Here is a 21,716-nt window from a genome sequence, read left to right as displayed (position 1 = left end):
ACTTATTGTGTTTTTGCCTATAAAACTCAACTGAATGCCTTTCACCTGCATATCTTTTGACTAATTGGTCAAGAAATCCACCTCCTTATGTCACTCTGTAATTGTGTTCAACATTCACGAATGTAGAGTGGATGTTGTCATCTCACAATGTCTCAAGTCTGTTCTAATCATATAGCTTAGTGTTTTTGGTGCAGGCGGAGGCATCGAGATACTGGGTCATCCTCGGAGTCAAAGATGAACCACAGAGGCCCATTTGACCACACGTTTGTGTGAGACACACTATCATTGATGTAAACCTCCCAAAACCTGCTTTAACCCAGAAAGCTGTGATTTGTAATAAGACTGGCAGACAATAGAGATGTTGGTTATGTCAATGGAGGTCAACCTGTCTACGTCAGCCTTACTGTCAAACTAAACATAACGTGGCCTGGTGTGTTCTGGAGCACATGTACGATGTACCGCTGCCAGCATGGGTTTGAATCAGACCCACTGTTCTGTCAGCATTCCCTCTCCTGCCTTTAATTAAACAGACAGATTTTGATGGGGATTTTTGTGTTATGTTAATTAGATTTCCACAGGGCCGTGGAAACTGTAGAAAGGTTAACCTCTATCGTTCTCGATCCATCAAACATACTAAAAACGTGCAAATATATTGAAAAACAAAACATACCAAACAGCCATGCAACACTACCTATCATTCCTGTTCTGAGAGCAGAGTTACTAACCACCTGAGAGACTGAAGGTAACCACGGACACTGAGCTAGACAGCCATTCAGTGACAGCTGCTTAGCTATAGACACAACCGGTCTGCTACCATGCGAGACACTTTCACAAAGCCTTCCACACATCGGCTCTGTCCGTGTATCGGTGTTTGTGTGAAATGAAGGTGTCTGTGTGAGAGGAAGAAGGGGAGACTGCCATTCCACCAATACCCACAGAGACCAAGTGGTTGCAGGGCTGTAGTTGTGTTATTACAAAAGAGTAACGTCAGCTACTCTTAACTAATACAGGAAGGAGCCTTTGGAGTAGTTTAAAACATTCCCCAGGGTAATCCCACACAGCAGATAATGTATGCAATTCTGTAATCACATCTGAAATGTTGTTTTGATAGTGTACAGGCTTTGGTTTTTCCATTTATGTTTTGAGATTGGACTTCAGCACATATAGCTATAACCAATTGATGTCACCTCATTAGTCAGTATGCGTACACCTGTGCTGATTTGTCATCTCATTAGGTGTTTCACCTGTGCTGGCACAGCTGATATTTAAGAGTGGCTGGCCCAGTGCTCCGGTTGTCTTGAGAGATGTGGAGGGTCAACACCTTTAGTTGGCTCTCCAAATTTGATTTCTAGAAAAACATTCCTTTGTCTGATTTTGTTTTGCTCCACTTTTTTGTTTTACGTCCTGGTGGGGGTTTTCATTTTGTTTTACGTCCTGGTGGGGGTTTTCATTTTGTTTTACGTCCTGGTGGGGGTTTTCATTTTGTTTTACGTCCTGGTGGGGGTTTTCATTTTGTTTTACGTCCTGGTGGGGGTTTTCATTTTGTTTTACGTCCTGGTGGGGGTTTTCATTTTGTTTGCCTGTTCTTGGGCAAATTTAGTGGGTCTCATGGTGGGTGTCTTTTTGGTTCCAGTTGTTGTAGTTAGTTAACTTTCCGTGGACACACCCACAAGTGTCGTTCAGAACCCCTCCTAAACCCCCACAAGGTTCCTTTTGGTAGTTGTCAGTGACTGTTAGTTCCCCCTTCTGTTTGAGCAACATTATTTGGTTTTCTTGCTGGGCGACGTAACAGTAGTAAACCACAATTCACAACACAAAATATATATTGAACATTTTATTTCATTTTTACAACATTTTTTCAAAGAAAGATTGTGAGGTTACATTTTGTTCAAACTGAGTCAATACACTGTATTTCAATTTCCCCCCAATGACTAAATACGTTTCCTAATTATACATATGGAAAACCGTACATCACCCTGACCATACAAAACATTGTCATATGCATTTGCTTATCATTTACTCATCCACAAAACCAGGTCATTGTGGGCTTTCAATGCTTCATCTAAAATATATTCATTTAAATTCACAATCCTTGATCATTCAATGAGATGTTGGCAGAATAAATGTGTCCATGTCACCAAATTCATATTGTGCAACATGTACTAATCTGCATACAATTAAACACACTTCCATAAACTCCACATCAAGATTCAACTTTAGGACAAGACCACTGCTTTAGAAAGAGCTTCAATTAAGGACAACACATCAATCAATGTATGAACGCTGGCATCCATACTCTGATCACACACCAGGGCCTTGACTCCTGTTCAATTTCATCAATAATTTCCCCCAATAAATTACTGGGAGTTTATATATAGAGTGTGCGACAATATTTTTTATAATCGATGAAAATTATGACATTGTTAAATGTATGCATTGTTTGTGTTTTCTAACTGTTATTATGGCACACAGGGCCCATAGACTGAAGGCCTCTCTGAGGATGTGGCCCCTGTGAAATATTGTATTCTGTGTATAGCCTCATGATATAATGGATATGATCGTAAATTATGACAAAGAGGAATGCAGTGAAAAATTTTGAACTTCCAGTCTTAACATAAGCAATATCAAGTTCTTTATAAGTGAGAGTAGCAGAAAGGATGTTATAGGAACCTGCATCTGAAACGCTCTGCTATAAAATGGCACAAAAATCGACAGAAGACCAAGTTATATAACCACACAACGGAAATAGGAATGACACTCAAAATGAGCGAGTAGTAGTGTTAGAAAAAGCCTGATCCCTTTACCATAAACTCTCAACAGTAATAATAAAAAAAACAACACATTAACATATTCCAAACAAAATACAAGCACAAGGTGAATCAAAGATGGTCCTGTACATGTTAGTGGCATCGTTAGTAGCTAGAGACCTTTCCCCACACAGGCTTTGTTCTAGTAAAAGCTGCTCTGATATCTCTGAACGTGATTTGAAGACGAGCTTAAAACTTCAGAGGCCCAACAACAGTATGTGTTTTCTATCCAATAGGAATAGCCGGTGCGGAAACAGTGGAGTTGCAGACATGATCTGCTATTTATTACTTCAGTTTCATGGAGCTGATACACTCGCAGTCTTAACTTGCGATACAGTGCTCTCCAAGTATCATAATGAAGTTACTTTGACCTTCCACGTGCTCTCTGCTTCACAACTGTGGAGGCAGTCCAAGGAAATGGCAACAAATCAGACAAATGCCGCTTTCGATTACTTGGGCTCAAAATGTAGTCATTATTGGAAGTCAGGTTTCATTCTTCCTCTCTCATCAGTAGTCTTTGATAGCTGTGTGGCTCTTCCCGTCCAATGTCACTTCTAATTTTCTCCCTTTTCACTTACTAATGAACAATCTCTCACTTCCACTTAACCTTTAACCCTTTACACTCGTACCAGTATGCGGGGTTGTAAATGGCAGATTTGGCCACTGATAAGCGCCTAAATTGGAATGCAGTGGATGTACAGTAGCATGCTATACATTACATCCGAGCTCTGGCTCTGCGCTTCACAGCGCTGTAGGATTGTGACTGACAGCCGTTCTGAACTTGAGCACCGCATGCAACAAGAAGTTGACCCCATCCCTCCTGCTAATTGGGATACTTTAGCAAAATGTTTTGTTGTCTGAGTGAGGGAAATGCTGTAATTTAAGAGGACTCATTGTATTTTAAAATATGAGATGTTGAGAATTATAATAAATACCGCTTTGATGTCAAACAAGCCACATTTTCATATCCTAAAACTCGCATCATATACAGTGTCAACGTTGATGATCACTATGTTTGATATACAGTTACAAGATGACATGGCGTCATACCCTGGGGTGTTCTGAATGGAATGAGCCTGTTTGTCTAATGTAAAGAACATTTGCTCCGGAACACGCACCTGGATGCACTCACGACTCCTTTCTACGCGCACCAAAATCTGTTTCTCTGAATTGCCTTGTGAAAGCTTAACACTGTAATATTGTATTTTCTAACTTAGCTAGTCATGTTGGCAATAGAACAGGCTTTCATATGATGCCCACCTGACCCAGATTGCAATTTATAAATGGCCCGTTTTTTGGATTGGGAAAACAACAGTAATTGTGTGATGGCGGGGATGCAGGGTTGTGTTCCAAACAAAACGACTACAGCTAGGAGAGCAAAAAAAAAAAGCACCTTATAATTGAAGACTCTTCTTTGAATCGTACAAGTGGATTGAAATGACTTATAAAAGTGTGTGGCCACTTGGAGAAACCAGTTAGTCCTCTCACTCAAACCCTTGTCATTTTTTTGTATTATGTTGCACCTACCCCACAATTTCCAGGGAATATTATTATGTTACTGAACGTATCCAGTATTTTCAGATTTCGTTATCAACAAATGCGGCAAAATGTACAGTAAATGTAAAATGCACATCCAATCAACAGTGTAATGTTTGGATTCAGTCTTACAGTATGTCAGGTGAACTGTTGTGTCCTCAACTTTGGTCTAATAATTTCCCCATAGTATCCAAACTGTTCCCTTTCAATTGCTACCATGCTTATGCATATGCTTTCCATATGTCTTCTGTGAGAAACATTTCAATTTAGCCCTATCCATATGCCAATTCCCACAAGTGTAAAGGGTTAATTCCTCTGTCCTGCAGCAGACCTAGCATGGCCCCAGATCTGTTTGTGCCATCTTGCCAACTCCTGCCAGTCATTGTCATGCCATGCAGGAGTTGGCAAGACCGCACAAACAGATTTGAAACCAGGCTAAGACTGTCCTGCAGGAATGGCTATTAGCTCACTCTACACAGGAGACTCTCCAGTCCCATTTTCAAGTGCTCTCTCTCGCCCATCTCTACTCAACCCTAGTCTTCACAAACACATGGATCTACCCCACTTACTAACTCCTCACTTACATAAAGCTTGCCTTCACTTCTCCTGATTCGGAGATGATACGGGTTCAATTCATTCAAATTGAATTCAGAGTAAAAACAACAACTAATCTCTCTGTTGAGAGATTTGTTGAGCACTTCAGACTTCCTGGACCATAGCGTGTAGTAGGAGATGGTGTGACGGTGTGCTCTGATCTGAACACAGAGGAGATACGGCTCTTATATAAGATCAAACTCAAGCCTCAGTGAGAGAAGGGCTCTGAAGACTGAGGATTCCTCAAGGCAGAGGAAGGATCAAGAGCAGCAGAGCCACAGTGCTGCATGTAGTGTGAGTCACAAACAGAGCCACTGCAATGCAGGGCTGCTCCCGAGTCTGATCTGCTGTCCATTGACAGGGTGTAGAGAGGAGTGAGGCTACAATTAACTCATCATGAGAAAGCCAGACAGACTGACACGGTAGACCACTGCCTACTGTACAATAAATAAAACTGGACACTTTGAATGCTTGGCGGAGTGGCTAACTGGGAATCAATACCTTGTCAATGGAAGTGAGAGCACAAATTTACACAGATTCAATTCATCTTTAAGAGGAATAAATTTACAGTCAGCTTACCATAGAGACTCCTTACAGTGAATGAAAAGAAATGTGACTGTCTGGGACAGAACTGATGAAGCACAGCATCGCAATAGCCCACTGTAGAAGATGCCAAATAGAGGAAGCAGTTGTGGACAGCTATAAAGAATGACTTGACACATTCTGCTGGATTTACACACAGAGGCTCGACAGCATCCAATGTTGGTCAGCTGGAAGGTTCTTTGCCTTCCATTGAGTCCTGTAGACTTGGCGCCCTCTGCTGTTTAGCAGAACAACTGAAAGCTACCCAGGTTAGAGGGAGCTCCGTTGGGCTCTCCTTCTTGCTAAGAACCTGTGGTAGGCCTCGCTGAAGCCTCAGACTCGAGTGAGGAAGTGTAGGCTGAGGTTGGCAGGGATGTGAAGGGTCTCCAGGCTGAGGGCTGAGGGGGTATAGGGGAACAGGACAGGGAAGGTGTGCTTGGTGTCCACCAGGAGCATTGGGACATCGTTCCTCTCCTGCAGACGATTCTGAGGACAAGATACAAAAAAAAACAGGAATAAATGGCATGGAAAATAGATTATATTTGACTGGAAGTGGTTTCAGGCAATCACACATTATAACGGACAGAGAGCTGTTACCTGGATGTTTCTGATGAAGGACACAGTGACTCTTTCCTCAAACTCGTTGAGCGGGGTGTAGAGGTTGAGGATTTTCACAATCTGTACGACAAATAAGACACTGGTTAATATATGAAGACAAGACACGTCACTCTTCCTGTGAACGTTGAGAGGGAGTTGTGAGGGGCGTTCCGGTGCTCAAGGATTGTTGATGTGCAACAGGCTCGTAACAGCTTTCTGTAACAGGTGTATGAGTGTACCTGTTGCATGGTGAGAGCGGTACACAGTGAGCAGATGGCCTCGGCATCCTGGGACGTCTTCTTCTTGACCTGAAGCAGCTGGGCGGCCTGGATGACGGGCTCCATGTTAACCACCGCCCCACTCTGGTGGAGGTTCTTCCCCCGAAGCCACTCCTCCATCTGACTGATGTTGTACCTGACCAATCCCAGTGAAAGACACTTAGTATAGACCCACCTCTTCAGTGACGGGTCATAAATGAAACCCTTATGCTACTTTAATGAGTGCTCCTCTCAGCTATACTGTAGCATTAAAGATCTTTTCCTGGTCAGTCCCTAGAACATATAATATCCCCAGCATGGTTCTGTGTGTGTATATATATATATATATATATATATATATATATATATATATATATATATATATATATATATATATATTGATATATTGATATATAAACATACCGGAGCTGCATGCCAGTGCTCCAGGAGCAGACGTCTTTCCTGAGCAGCAGGTTGTTGAGGGTGACAGCGTTGATGCTGTAGAACAGCTGCCGGACCACCTGGCCTGCTATCTCTGGGTCCAGGCCGTGCTCGCCCATCACCACGTGGAACTGGCCCAGCTGTCTGATCAGGGCCTCCAGGGTGTAGCTCCCTGGGCCCTCCTCGTCCTTGTCCATGCTGGAGGAGCGGTTCCTGTAACCCATGGGCTTCACTCCCGCAAGGCTGGGGATAGACTCACTCTCCAACATGGCCGACACTGCCCAGTTGAAGGGAGGAGATAGTTAACGCAATGTTCATTCATTCATATCTATAGGTTTAACTGGTTCACTTTTCTTCTTTTAGGAAACCTAAGTACTGAACTATAACATTCAGCTGTGGAAAATATAGATCAGTATAATAAGGGATTTTACAATGTCAAAACAGCAGTACAATCAACCCAGAATGAAGAAATGGTTGGTCAATTTCCAACTCCATTGTCTCAAACTTCTGGACCATACAGTTCTTGCCACCGAGCTACCCCAGCACCTCACCGATCATGGGCTGCATGACGTGCTCTGCCACCTTGACGAGCTGCTGGTAGATCTGGATGGAGAGGTCACTCAGCACCTGGCGGTACTCTGCCAGGTCAAAGTTCTTCAGACAGTGCTCATTCTGCTTGGCCGTGTTCTGAGTCATAAACGCCTGGGAACACAGCAAGACAGGAATGAGAGTTGTGGAGATCTACAATTTGTAGAGTAGGTTAAAGCAAGTGTATTTCCGTCTGCACATCTTTAAAATGCATTGTGCGTGGAGAGGAGTCAAGGAGTAGTCAGACTGTATAAATGTCAGACAATCTACCGCTTATTTCAACCAGCTAAAGTACTGAGCATCCTTTCTAGCATCTCGTCACAGTTTATAATAAGCAGAATGATCTCTGATCGTTCAAAGTAAGCCTCACCTCATCTCCACTGTACTGCTTGAGACAGTGCAGCAGACGACTCGTGTTGGCCAGCCAGAAGGAGGTCATCTCAAAGTCATCATTGTTTTTCTGCAGAGGCATTGCAAAATGAAGAGAACGTTCAAATACCAGAGTCGTTGTACTGTATTCTGACCGAGCTTGACTCGCAACTTACTTCCAAAGATTGTGCACCGCATTAAAGTATGTGAGTGAAGTCTCCATCTGTATGCGGGAATACAGCTCTGTATCTATACCTTGAGGACCTTCTTAATGGCGTTGATGGTGGAGGTGAGCAGAGAGTGGACCTTCTGGTCATCGTTGATGTAGTCCGCATGGCGGATGCACATGAAGAGGATGTAGGCAGGTAGGCAGGGCACTGTTGCTGATACAGCGTGGGGCTTCATGTCTGGAACACCAAACAGCACATCTTAGTTATTACAATAACATTGTTATCACAATAACATTACATGAACACCGCATTACAATAAGTTATCCCAATGTTAACCCATTCCATTTCGAAAACAGAGAGTGATGTGTCCTGGAACAAGTTCATCCACTCATTTCAGTAATCATTGTAGTCATCGTGTGGATTTGAGAATATAGTGATACGCTCTGGACTTGACAAGTGTTTGTACTTGGGATGCTGTCATATTGTGTGATGAGCTGGCTTTCTGCCGCCACGTCGTACCTGTGATGAGCGTTTTGACCAGCAGGGCCTCGTCCTCTTTGTAGTACTCCAGCATGCCCTCAAAGTCCTTCTCTCTGCGCTGGACAGTCACCTGACGGGTCATCTCTGGTTTGGCCGTGGTGGACTGGGATGCTGCTGCAGTCACGGACACTGGACAGAGCAGAGGACAAAGTGGTCACTGACACTGCAACAACCATCATACAGTATGTCCCTTTGGCCTTCATTACAGCTTAGTGAGACCAATAAATGAATAGGCTACAGAATTCATTAGGAGCTCCAGGTCTCTCACCTTCCAGCTCCTGTACTTTCTTCATGTAGATCCTCAGCTGCTTCTTCAGCTTCCTCTCGTTCTTCTCCAGTTTCTCCACAAGCTCTTTTAAGTCCTATAGTAACAAAACATTCAAGATGGTCAACTCAACACTAACCTTCAGAGCTCCGGGCTGTTCCATTCCAATAGGTGCCCCTGGGCCTGTATTCAAAGAGTCTCAGAGTAGGACTGCTGATACAGGATCAGTTTTGCCTTTTGGATCATAATAGTATGGTTGAGAGTCCTAGATCAGCAATCTGATTGCAGTGTTCTCACCAGGTTGTCGTTGGTGAGGCGGGTGATCTCCTGCTGGACGCTGTACTCCACCTGGGCCTCAGGGGACAGAGACATGGTGTGGTTCAGCATCTCCTGCTTCTTCTCTATGTCGTCCTTTAGCAACTCAACCTGGGTGTGGAACGCCTCCAGCTCATCCTCGTGCTTCCTGGCCTGAGACTGGAGCTGGGCCTCTAACAGCCTGGGGGAAAGGAGGAGAGGGGGAGGAGGAGGAGAGAGGGGATGGTTACAATAAGCCTAAAGCTGACTGAACCTTCCTAAACGCCTAACTTGTAGCATTCCGGTACCATAGTGTGGAGACTTACTGTATTAAGTATGGTTTCATAGCTCATTAACTCACATCTTAACCCCCACAGTTTGTGCCTCTTTTACCAGAGGCATAGGAACGGGGAGAGGATAAAACAGGAAGGCAGTAAGTAGAGAAGGAAAGCAGAAGATAACCTGGCCACTTGCTTTAGACCCTGGTATGCCAGGCCCAGCTCGCCATCTTCATTCAAATAACCCCAGTCTGAAGCTTTGCTGCCGGCGGCAAGCCAGGAGAGATAGAGATAGCGAGACGGAGAGATAGAGGAAAAGCGAGAGATGGCAAGAAGAAAGGAGTGACAGGAGGAAGTGAAACAAAAATGGACAGGAGAAAACAGAACAGAGCAATAGGAGTTAGCATCACAGAGAGGTAGAGCAGAACCAGAGATTCTCCAGTTAAAATCCTATAGCTGACATAGGAAAAAGCTCTCACACAACAGACAGACACTACCATCACCCTTTTAAAACCCGATCACGGTGAGAGTGTCGTTATATCAGCATCTGCCTCTCATTACTGCCATCTATCTGCATTCTGCCATAATGAGGACGTCTAACAAATACCTCCAGGTTAAAAGGTTCTGCTCTGCATTACATTTACATTTACGTCATTTAGCAGACGCTCTTATCCAGAGCGACTTACAAGTACATACATTCATACTTTTTTGTACTGGCCCCCCGTGGGAATCGAACCCACAACCCTGGCGTTGCAAGCGCCATGCTCTACCAACTGAGCCACACGGGACCACAACAGAGGTGTTCAAATCACCCTGGCATTTTGGCTAGGTCTCTCAAACCGACACAGAATGAAAGATATAAAACAGGAATAGATCGCGGGTCAACGGAAGATTGCTTTGGATCGCGATGAATCTGTGTGCTTCGAGTGGCTCATTATGAGCAACACAAATGTCTTTCCTCCCTGGCAATCTGAGTGCCATCTAAGTCCCGTCACTCACTGGCTGTCTGAGGGTTCTGTTAATGATGACACAGAGGGCCATGAAGGTAGATGGCTCAGGAAGGATATTACTGTGTCAATTTCAATAGGGTGGAATCAAAAGCAGGGCAGTTTTTCATGAATATGTCATTATACCGTCAAAGTGATTGGGACAGTTTAGATTAGAAAGGTGATCCGATGTTACCCTGAGAGTCATCTCCTGTGGGCAGATTCTGCTCATAGACTGAGAGAAACTTCCTGGACTGAATGCGATGCGGGAGATCCGAGCAGCATTAGTTCTGTTTTTGGGGTTTTCGTCACTGGTTATATTGACGTATAAGGATTGGGTGAAGACGGTGCTTAAACTGTTTCGCCTCGAGTGCTTTCCCTGGGGGGGGGGGGGGGGGGGGGGGGGGGGGGGGGGGGGGGGGGGGGGGGGGGGGGGGTTGGTCTGTCACCTTGAGCATACTGTAGCTACACTGTCTCTTGGACTAAGCGCCGGACATAGAAGTACAGTAGTGAAGGTCTCTAGACAAAACAATAGTAGCACTGGCAACAGTTTGATGTAGTCACATGGAATGAAAACTGAACCACCAAACACTTTCCTCATTTCCATTTCACCCTGTCAACCCAGAAGTATAAATGTGATATTTACATTGAAAAACATTCTGTGCGCCAGTGGGTATGACAAAAAAAAAAGAGGCCATATTCATCACAGGCCAGTGTGTATTCCATGACTGTACTTCCAATATAAGGTAAAGAAAGACACTTACTTCTTAGACTCACAGAGTCCATGATAGGACCTCAGAGCCTCCTCCTTGTCTATGGGCTTCTTGCTGTTGGTCCATTCAGGCAAGTTATTAGTTTCCTATGGAGAGAGGGGGACATGAAGGTCAATTTATGATGCCATTGAAGAGGTAGCAAAACCCGTGGGAGAGAGTTGGTGGGTACATCTGCCACTGCTTTATAAGGTAATGACATTCATCCGACTTGTCTCTTTCCCTCTTTAGGTCAAACCCAGTCAGTGTTTAACACGCACTCAAACGTGAGTCATAGGACATATTGTAGTACAGCTGCCCTCAACACACTTTCATATTACAGGCCAGCGCCTCTCTAATATCTGCATCTGAACCAATCAGCTTCAACAGTTGGGAAAGGAAGAATCAGAGCGACAGGCCATCATCTCGGAGGAGTCATAATCACCACCCTTCTAAGGAGTATGACACACAAGGCATATCCTCCACTAGCCTAGCAGGTGGGACTGGGAGAGTGCAGCTCAGGAGTGTCTGAAATATTACCTAGATGTGGGGGGGGAAGAGATGTGAGGGGGTAGAAGTGGAAACGCCTGAGTGAATGAGAGCTGTCTGTTCTGCTGCCTCCCGCACACCATGCGCTCTCTCTGCTCTCTGTCCTGAGGCACTCCCTCTCAAACCAAACGCCTGGCTACCCACGGTGTTTAACAGCAGTGGGGATCATCTTCGGAACTCTCTTCAGGAGGACATAACTACAGGTGAATGCCGCGCTGGATTATTACAGTGTAAGGACTGATCTGTCAGACGCTGTCATTCTCAGTTCCAGTTGGAGGTCTGGCACGGAGGCCAGTCTCTCTCAAACGTCTCATAATGAGACTCTCCAGTTACATACTAGTCTGCCTGTACCTCTGTCTAAATCCAACTGGAAACATTTGATCAAATATTCCAGTGTTTTGTTTGGGTAAGATACAGGTCACTGGAATCCATAACATACAGTGCAAGACTATCATGTGCTTTTCCATCACTGGCTGACTTGACTCAATTCAATTGCGCTGCATAATGATAATAATCGTGTTGACCTTCAACCCACATAAGTCACAAACAAGAAAAGTATATCAGCCATCCTTAAACGAACGTTCAGGATTTTTTTTTTACCTACATTTTTTTGTCACGTTACGGAAACAGCTTCCAAATGCGTTCTGTAGATCAAAAAGCTAGGTATTGTTGTTTTCCAGATTTGACCCTCAGTGACATATTTGGAGATAACGTGTTTTTGGAAAACTACAACAAGCTTTAGGGAGGAGTGAGGTTGATTTCCTGGTCTCCGCTTGTCCCACCCCCGAACGTAAGGAATTAAACAGCCATGAGAATGTAGTTCTGTGTCAGTCAGAGAGCTTCTATCGTTACTACTGTCACAAAACCTATAGCAGGGTTCCCCAAATGGTGGCCCGCGTGTGATTTTATTTGGAACCTCAAATTCTCTGAACAAAACCATCACTAACACAGAGAGGCTGCTGCCTAGATACAGATTTGAAATCATTGACCACTTTAATAAATGGATCACTAGTCACTTTAATAATGCCACTTGAATAATGTTTACATATCTTACATTACTCAGCTCATATGTATATACTGTATTTTATACCATCTACTGCATCTTGCCTATGCCGCTCGGTCATCCATATACACTGCTCAAAAAAATAAAGGGAACACTTAAACAACACAATGTAACTCCAAGTCAATCACACTTCTGTGAAATCAAACTGTCCACTTAGGAAGCAACACTGATTGACAATAAATTTCACATGCTGTTGTGCAAATGGAATAGACAAAAGGTGGAAATTATAGGCAATTAGCAAGACACCCCCAAAAAAGGAGTGATTCTGCAGGTGGTGACCACAGACCACTTCTCAGTTCCTATGCTTCCTGGCTGATGTTTTGGTCACTTTTGAATGCTGGCGGTGCTCTCACTCTAGTGGTAGCATGAGACGGAGTCTACAACCCACACAAGTGGCTCAGGTAGTGCAGCTCATCCAGGATGGCACATCAATGCGAGCTGTGGCAAGAAGGTTTGCTGTGTCTGTCAGCGTAGTGTCCAGAGCATGGAGGCGCTACCAGGAGACAGGCCAGTACATCAGGAGACGTGGAGGAGGCCGTAGGAGGGCAACAACCCAGCAGCAGGACCGCTACCTCCGCCTTTGTGCAAGGAGGAGCACTGCCAGAGCCCTGCAAAATGACCTCCAGCAGGCCACAAATGTGCATGTGTCAGCATATGGTCTCACAAGGGCTCTGAGGATCTCATCTCGGTACCTAATGGCAGTCAGGCTACCTCTGGCGAGCACATGGAGGGCTGTGCGGCCCCACAAAGAAATGCCACCCCACACCATGACTGACCCACCGCCAAACCGGTCATGCTGGAGGATGGTGCAGGCAGCAGAACGTTCTCCACGGCGTCTCCAGACTCTGTCACGTCTGTCACGTGCTCATGTGCTCAGTGTGAACCTGCTCTCATCTGTGAAGAGCACAGGGCGCCAAAGGCTAATTTGCCAATATTGGTGTTCTCTGGCAAATGCCAAACGTCCTGCATGGTGTTGGGCTGTAAGCACAACCCCCACCTGTGGACGTCGGGCCCTCATACCACTCTCATGGAGTCTGTTTCTGACCGTTTGAGCAGACACATGCACATTTGTGGCCTGCTGGAGGTCATTTTGCAGGGCTCTGGTAGTGCTCCTCCTTGCACAAAGGCGGAGGTAGCGGTCCTGCTGCTGGGTTGTTGCCCTCCTACGGCCTCCTCCACGTCTCCTGATGTACTGGCCTGTCTCCTGGTAGCGCCTCCATGCTCTGGACACTACGCTGACAGACACAGCAAACCTTCTTGCCACAGCTCGCATTGATGTGCCATCCTGGATGAGCTGCACTACCTGAGCCACTTGTGTGGGTTGTAGACTCCGTCTCATGCTACCACTATAGTGAGAGCACCGCCAGCATTCAAAAGTGACCAAAACATCAGCCAGGAAGCATAGGAACTGAGAAGTGGTCTGTGGTCACCACCTGCAGAATCACTCCTTTATTGGGGGTGTCTTGCTAATTGCCTATAATTTCCACCTTTTGTCTATTCCATTTGCACAACAGCATGTGAAATTTATTGTCAATCAGTGTTGCTTCCTAAGTGGACAGTTTGATTTCACAGAAGTGTAATTGACTTGGAGTTACATTGTGTTGTTTAAGTGTTCCCTTTATTTTTTTGAGCAGTGTATTTATATGTATATATTTTTATTCCATCCCTTTGCTTAGATTTGTGTGTATTAGGTTGTTGTTGGGAAATTATTAGATTACTTGTTAAATATTACTGCACTGTCGGGAACTAGAAGCACAAGCATTTCGCTACACTCGCAATAACATCTGCATGTGACCAAAACATTTTTATTTGATTTATTTTAATGTTTTATTGTTGGACATTAAAGACTGTAAAAACACCAGCAAATCAGCTCCAAGTAACTTGGAATGCTGTTGCAAAGTATTCCCATGCATAATAGAAAGATACTTTGTGATCATACACTCTTGTATACAAATGTAAGCAAGGTGTGAAATTAATGTTTTAGTAAAATATATCGGTTTGTGCATCTTGCGGTCAATGTGCAGTCTACAAATTATTTGTAATTATGTTCCGGCGCCCTGACCATCCACTCGAGGAAAAATATATGCCTGGTGCCAAGAGAACAGACGACAACAGAGTAAGTGTTTGGGGCGCCTGCTAGATAATGTTTTTATATTGGCATAATTTCATATAGTGCTGTTGTGTGCATTGCGGTTGTGTATCGTTAGTTCTGCTATCGTTACTATATTAAGCTGAGACACACCTCCCCATACTGTACCTGCCTTCCAGATGCAAAGCACCATCGAAGCTGTATTAATATCATCATTCTAACACATGACTTCCTGGTTCGATAATGGTTCGATGCTTATATGCAATAAAAAAAAAAGTTTTCAAAGAAATAAATAATAATAATATAAATATATATATATGTATATAAATATATCTGGGCAATTTGGATAACTAGGGGCACTAACAACTTGCTGTGGAGTCGTGGAGACATGCTGTGGAACATTCTTTCAACCCTTGGCCTACAATGGTCGCGCCCCAGTGGAAATCTAATTAACATAAAAACATCTCCATCAAAATCCATCTGCTTAAGCTAGAGATATGTGTGAGATGCTGAGACTCATGAACATGATGGTGTTATCCGTTTTTCCCTAGAATGCAAGCCTCACAAGACTAATTTTAAGGTCCCTGGTACCCGTTTAATGTGTAGATAACCTTTTGATTAACAAATAGGGCCATATAAACTGGACAATAAACACTTCCCATTGGACAAATGAAGCCATGTCAACTTTCAGCTCCCAGTTTGGTGACTTACAATGTGATTGGTTGTCTCCTTCTCTTTCTGCTGGGCTGCAGTGACAATCTGACTCCTGAGGATAAGGACCTCATCCTTACGCACATCCAGCTCCTCATTGGCTGCCTTGAGCTGGCCCAGCAGCAGGTTGTAGCCGTCCTGAAGCTCATTGGAGGAGCTGTTCTTGGAGGCGCGGTCAGCGATGGCCTTCCTCAGCTCGTTCAGGTCATTCTTCAGCTTCTTGTTCTCAGACTCCAGCTCCTGTCTCTGTGGAAAAACAAGGCCAAAGTTCAAAGAGATTTATTGGCAATCTAAAATTTTACTTTGGTAATCGTTGGTAATAAAAGTAATGAAATGCCAAGGCTCAATGTAAGGAAGAATGACAGTGATTGATACCAATACAGGTACTAAAGTAATATAGAGCAGAATAAGATGTGATTGCTGCCACATTGTGAGTACTTTAGTAAGTAAATCTTTGTAGAGAAACTATTTGTAGTTGATTTTCATTTTAGCTATGGCAAGTAGCTACAGTATTTAGCTATGGCAAGAAGCTACAGTATTTAGCTATGGCAAGTAGCTACAGTATTTAGCTATGGCAAGTAGCTACAGTATTTAGCTATGGCAAGTAGCTACAGTATTTAGCTATGGCAAGTAGCTACAGTATTTAGCTATGGCAAGTAGCTACAGTATTTAGCTATGGCAAGAAGCTACAGTATTTAGCTATGGCAAGAAGCTACAGTATTTAGCTATGGCAAGAAGCTACAGTATTTAGCTATGGCAAGAAGCTACAGTATTTAGCTATGGCAAGTAGCTACAGTATTTAGCTATGGCAAGTAGCTACAGTATTTAGCTATGGCAAGAAGCTACAGTATTTAGCTATGGCAAGTAGCTACAGTATTTAGCTATGGCAAGTAGCTACAGTATTTAGCTATGGCAAGAAGCTACAGTATTTAGCTATGGCAAGAAGCTACAGTATTTAGCTATGGCAAGTAGCTACAGTATTTAGCTATGGCAAGTAGCTACAGTATTTAGCTATGGCAAGTAGCTACAGTATTTAGCTATGGCAAGTAGCTAAAAGCCACGAAGACTACTGCAGTTGATTCATAGATACACTGACAAGATTATTAATCTTCTAAGATACTGTACAGTGACTGAAAGTGCTCAACTCTCTCTCTCTCTCTTTGCAATGAGTCCAGAAAGGCACCAATAGCAGTTATCATTTCACTTGTGCAGTAGACTCAGATACATTAGATCCCATGGCTCAAACCTGTAAAATGTTCACGACGCACACATTTTTACTGCCAATCGAATCTAAACCCTGTGGCCTGTGCTATTATGGTACTATTATATGGGATCAATATCATGCCAAATGTATTCACAAATGTAAATCCCCAATCCACAAATGCAATTCACTATCCAAACACCTTCTGATTTGTATTTGTAAATCGATATATTGCATTATAAATTTCTTATAACCGCAGATATGCAGGTCATTTCCAATGGCCTTAATTAAAATGACTGTAAAATGCCATAAAGATTTGCACATAGAAGAGATATGCGCAAACATGACAGACATGGCAAACCTGCAACTCCATATTTGAAAGCGCTTAGGTCACCTGGCTTTTGGCAGGGATTTGACGACAAGAAAAATACAAAATGTTCTCACGCGTAGAAAGCGATTTGTAGTCGTATAAAAAAAAAAGTTCTCATGCGTATAAAAAAAGTTCTCACACAGACAGCGATTTGTATTCATAGAAAAAAGGTTAATATCCATAGAAAGCGATTTCTAGAAATCGCTGGCAGCTTCTCGTTCGGCCATGTTGATACCTGCCTTTCAAGGCTGCAGAAATTATAGTATGGTAACCATAATATGTTGATCATGTGTGTAACCATAGTATGTCTAACGTAAATAATCGAAACCCTAGTCGCAGAAATGTTTTGGTACCCTTCCCCAGATTTGTGCCTCGACACAATCCTTTCTCGGACAATTCATTCGACCTCATGGCTTGGTTTTTGCTCTGACATGCACTGTCAACTGTGGGACCTTGTATAGACAGGTGTGTGCCTTTCCAAATCATGTACAATCAATTGAATCTACCATAGGTGGACTCCAGTCAAGGATGATCAATGGAAAAAGGATGCACCTGAGCAAAATTGAGTCTCAGGGCAAAGGGTCTGAATACTTACAAAAAACAGATACCTTGTTTGCATCTGCAATACATTTGCAAACATTTCTTTAAAAAAATGTTTTTGCTTCGTCATTATGGGGTATTGTGTGTAGATTGATGAAAAAATTAAATAAAAATCAAATTTAGAATAAGGCTGTAACATAACAAAATGTGGAAAAAGTCAAGGGGTCTGAATAGTTTCCAAATGCACTGTATATATTATAGGTACTTAGTTTTATTAGTTGTAGTTGGAAGTCATTTTTATTAGTTGTAGACCTATTAGTAGTTGTACAACAACTTTTTTATTCTGTTGATTGTACGTTTTATTATTAGACAGTAGTTGCCATATTTTTGTTACCAAGTATTGTTTGTAAAAAAAATCATAATAATTTGAACACTTGAAAATGGAATGGTGCATCAAGAGATTTCATCCTGCAAAATTTTAAATCAATAAATAAAGTTGGTTTTTGGACTCATCACAATAGTCCCTAAAGAGTTTGAGAAAATAACGCTGATGCATTAAAAGATGGCCACACTATACCAGTGGAAGCATATTAGCACATAGGCTAATATGCAAAAAACACTTATCATGAACCATAGGACCAAATGACAACACATTTGGAAAGTATACCCATGGTACGTGTCTTAACTTAGCTTGAGAAAAGCTGGACAAAAGATGGCAGAGTTCAGATTTTACGTATCCATTTAAACCACTTTAAATTCACTTCGCAGTTGCCTATTAACTTGAAACTTGTCATCGCTATCATGGACGTCTCTAAGGTAAACCACATTGAATTTGGTATTGATATCTCAAAAAACAAGGACTTTCAACATCTAATTATTTGCATATGTAACGGTAATGCTCAAAATCATATGCAATCATCTTCTCCTCATGCACCATATGCCAGATTCACTCCTGATTTTGTATTTAGACTCAGTCTTTAATGGTTTTGAGATTTTTTGTTGTTGCTGCATTCAAATATGGCCGCATTGTACCTATAGATATACATTAGCAGATATGCTAAAAAAATACTTTAAACATATTCCTCTAATGAACCTTTGCTTTGTTATTCAACTGCCTGTGCGTCCTTTCTCTCATCCTGTGAACCCCATTCATTGCTGCTCGCAGTTATATTTTAGTTTTTTGTTTTCAACTGTGTGTCATGGATATTGAAATTATTATTCCAGTGAAAAGGTGTTGCTACAAAATTAACATGAATCAGATCCTCTACCTTTCTGTGGCGACCTGTGAACATACAATTTCATTTTTTGAATATGCTCGAGAAGTTGAGGGCAGGAAGACCAAAGACACCAGAACATCCAGAGTGAAGAAGAAATGGAACACCACAAATAGAGACATCCCACTGCTGAATAGTACTGTACACTGTGGTTGTCTGTGTGTATGCATGTTAGTTGGTGTATCTGTGTGGGGGTGGATGGATCTGTACCTTGAGACTGTTGTAGGCCAGATCCGCATTCTCTTGCTCTGATGTCATCTTTGGCTCAATGCCCTAAGAGAGATGGCGAATAGTAAATATTCCACTTTGGGTCGATAAGGCAGAGGCAGGCAGCTTGAGGATCTTAAACTTAAAGGTATTCAAGACAAAGAGTAACGGGAGAAACTTCTGTGTAGGTATTTTAGAAGTATAGAAAAATAAGCAAGAGCATAACACTAGACTGAGACATAGGCCCACCTTGCGCTTAGACTGGTCCTCTATCTTTTCCAGGTTGACTTGCAGTCTCTTCCTCTCCTGTTCCAGCTCCCTAACACGCTTCTGCAGCTTCATGAACACACCGATGTCCATTGCTGCCTTCTCCACTCCCATCTCCTGCAGGGGAACAATGTCAGGTCAAAACCTAGTCCAAGCAACTATGTACAGTAAGCCTGTGTTAGACTGTATAAAACTGGTTAATCCTGGTTAAGGAGGTCTTACCTCTACGAGTTGGATGGCATCGTCAGTGTCTCCCACCTCCGAGGTAGAAATGGAGGGATAATTGGAGTCAGACTCCAGGCTGCTCTGGTTAGAATTGTTCCTCCTGTGGCCAGGCTGAAACTGAAGGGTAAGAGGAGACAGGAAACCATTGGATATCTGGCTTGGCATAGGACACCTACATGCAAATGTGCACAAACACAAACACACACGCACCTTGGCCTCCTGTAGGTTGTCATATCTCTGCTCCAGTCTGGAGAACTCCCTGAGCAGGTTCTGGTAGCGCTGCCTCTCCTCATCCAGCTCTGCCTGGACCCGACCCACACTCTGGGATGCACTGCTCTCCTGGTCTGAAACACGCACACGACCAGTCCACATCAATCACTTTCATGAGTCTCCACTTTCACTATTACTCAATTACTGTCCTATAGATGAGCCTTCATTTGAGTGACTAGAAAACAAGCCATCAATAAGTTACATACAGTATTCTCCATTACAGGTACTGAATATCTATTGCTAGTCTTTGATGTCAAGTTTATTTTATTAAGTTACTTGGAATAGCACCTTGGTGTCAGCACCATTTCAAATGTTAATTTGAGGGATAGGTTATTGTATTGTCAAGATTCCAAATAACTTTTCTATATTGGACCGCTTTCACATTGCCGATAGCATAGGGACATTCTTGAGAGGTTCTCGAGAGGCATAGATCTTTGAGAGACAATACTGTCACGTAAACTTGCGAAATGATCACGCCTGGAGCGTTACATCTGGTTTTACACTAGAAAAGAGATGACAGTTTTCACGCACTACACTCGCCTGACAGTTGACCCCTCCGAGCAGGGCAGTTTACCTCGTTGAGCTTAACACTCCTACAGAGCAATGTTTTTGAAACAGCTGAAATGTATAGACTTATATTAGATACTTGTTTTATTGAGTTTTTACCTGTGATGGGTTCAGATTTCTAAACTTTAAATATTGAGACATGAGGGGTGCTATAGTCTAGGGCAGTGGTTCTTAACCTGGGTTCGATCGAACCCCAGGGGTTCAGTGAGTCAGTCTCAGGGGTTCGGCGGAGGTCAAGACACACATCCGACTCATATGATTCGTGATGACACGCCCCGCTTGGCCATCATTGGCTGCAGGTGATCACGCTACATCGCTTGGCCTATCTGTGCTGCAGGGAATTTGGTGCGCTCAGTAGTCGACTTGTGACTGTCGTGATGGTACGTCTTGTGATTTCTTTCTTAATATTTTAATCCCTTCATACTTACTATGTCGAGCAAAAAAAGAAAGTGGTCGGACGAATATGTACAATATGGATTCACATGTATAACGGAACGTGATGGGAGTCAGCGTCCTAACTGCATGATTTGCAATGCCAAGTTGAGCAATTCTTGTCTAGCACCGGCAAAACTAAGAGAACACTTCCTTAAACTGCATGGAGATGGAAAATACAAGAACACAACGCTCGCTGAATTCAAGGTGAAGAGAGCCAGATTCGATGAAAAGCCTATTCTGCCTGTTCTCGGCTTTGTACCCATCAACAAACCGATCCTCACAGCATCGTACGAAGTTGCTTACCTGATCGCAAAGCAGGGCAAACCACACACCATTGGTGAAACACTCATAAAACCAGCTGTGTTGAAGATGGCGAATATCATGTTGGGAAAAGAGGCTGAAGTTAAGTTATCCCAAATTCCTCTTTCAAATGACACCATCAGCGACAGATTAGAGGACATGAGCAAAGACATCTTGGCTCAAGTAGTTGCAGATCTGATTTCAAGCCCGGCAAAATTCAGCCTTCAACTCGACGAGACCACAGACGTTTCCAATCTAAGCCAGCTTGCTGTATTCGTGCGCTATGTGAAAGACGGCGTGATAAAGGAAGATTTTTTATTTTGTAAGCCTCTTACAACAACAACTAAGGCAGCCGATGTGAAGAAACTTGTGGATGACTTCTTCAAAGACAACAATCTTTCGTGGGATATGGTTTCTGCAGTTTGTTCGGACGGAGCTCCAGTCATGCTGGGAAGAAAGTCTGGTTTTGGTGCGCTAGTGAAAGCCGATGCACCACACATCATTGTTACGCATTGTATTCTGCACAGGCATGCGTTGGCAACAAAAACCTTGCCTCCAAAACTGGCAGAAGTATTAAAAATTGTAGTGGAATGCG

At 43.2% G+C, this 21,716-nt stretch overlaps 1 protein-coding gene across 1 annotated transcript in view; it reads right to left on the bottom strand.

Moving 5' to 3' along the window:
- Positions 1-1,821: 1,821 nt before the first annotated feature.
- Positions 1,822-21,716, bottom strand: part of myo5b (myosin VB) — a 53,291-nt gene continuing 33,396 nt past the window's right edge. The window contains exons 24-40 of the mRNA XM_038970120.1: positions 19,754-19,893; positions 19,547-19,666; positions 19,307-19,441; positions 19,061-19,123; positions 15,466-15,711; positions 11,069-11,163; positions 9,503-9,580; positions 9,044-9,242; positions 8,750-8,843; positions 8,461-8,592; positions 8,027-8,178; positions 7,773-7,862; positions 7,366-7,516; positions 6,797-7,091; positions 6,356-6,530; positions 6,117-6,197; positions 1,822-6,005 (exon numbers count right to left, since the gene is read on the bottom strand). Coding sequence (XP_038826048.1) covers positions 5,853-6,005; positions 6,117-6,197; positions 6,356-6,530; positions 6,797-7,091; positions 7,366-7,516; positions 7,773-7,862; positions 8,027-8,178; positions 8,461-8,592; positions 8,750-8,843; positions 9,044-9,242; positions 9,503-9,580; positions 11,069-11,163; positions 15,466-15,711; positions 19,061-19,123; positions 19,307-19,441; positions 19,547-19,666; positions 19,754-19,893 — 2,399 coding nt within the window. The 3' untranslated portion in view covers positions 1,822-5,852. The remainder of the gene's footprint in view (positions 6,006-6,116; positions 6,198-6,355; positions 6,531-6,796; positions 7,092-7,365; positions 7,517-7,772; positions 7,863-8,026; positions 8,179-8,460; positions 8,593-8,749; positions 8,844-9,043; positions 9,243-9,502; positions 9,581-11,068; positions 11,164-15,465; positions 15,712-19,060; positions 19,124-19,306; positions 19,442-19,546; positions 19,667-19,753; positions 19,894-21,716) is intronic.

This window comes from Salvelinus namaycush, chromosome 31 (genome assembly GCF_016432855.1).
Source record: "Salvelinus namaycush isolate Seneca chromosome 31, SaNama_1.0, whole genome shotgun sequence".
Classification (NCBI taxonomy): domain Eukaryota; kingdom Metazoa; phylum Chordata; class Actinopteri; order Salmoniformes; family Salmonidae; genus Salvelinus; species Salvelinus namaycush.
Note: the sequence above shows the minus strand (reverse complement) of the source record. Positions and strands in the feature narration are given on the sequence as shown.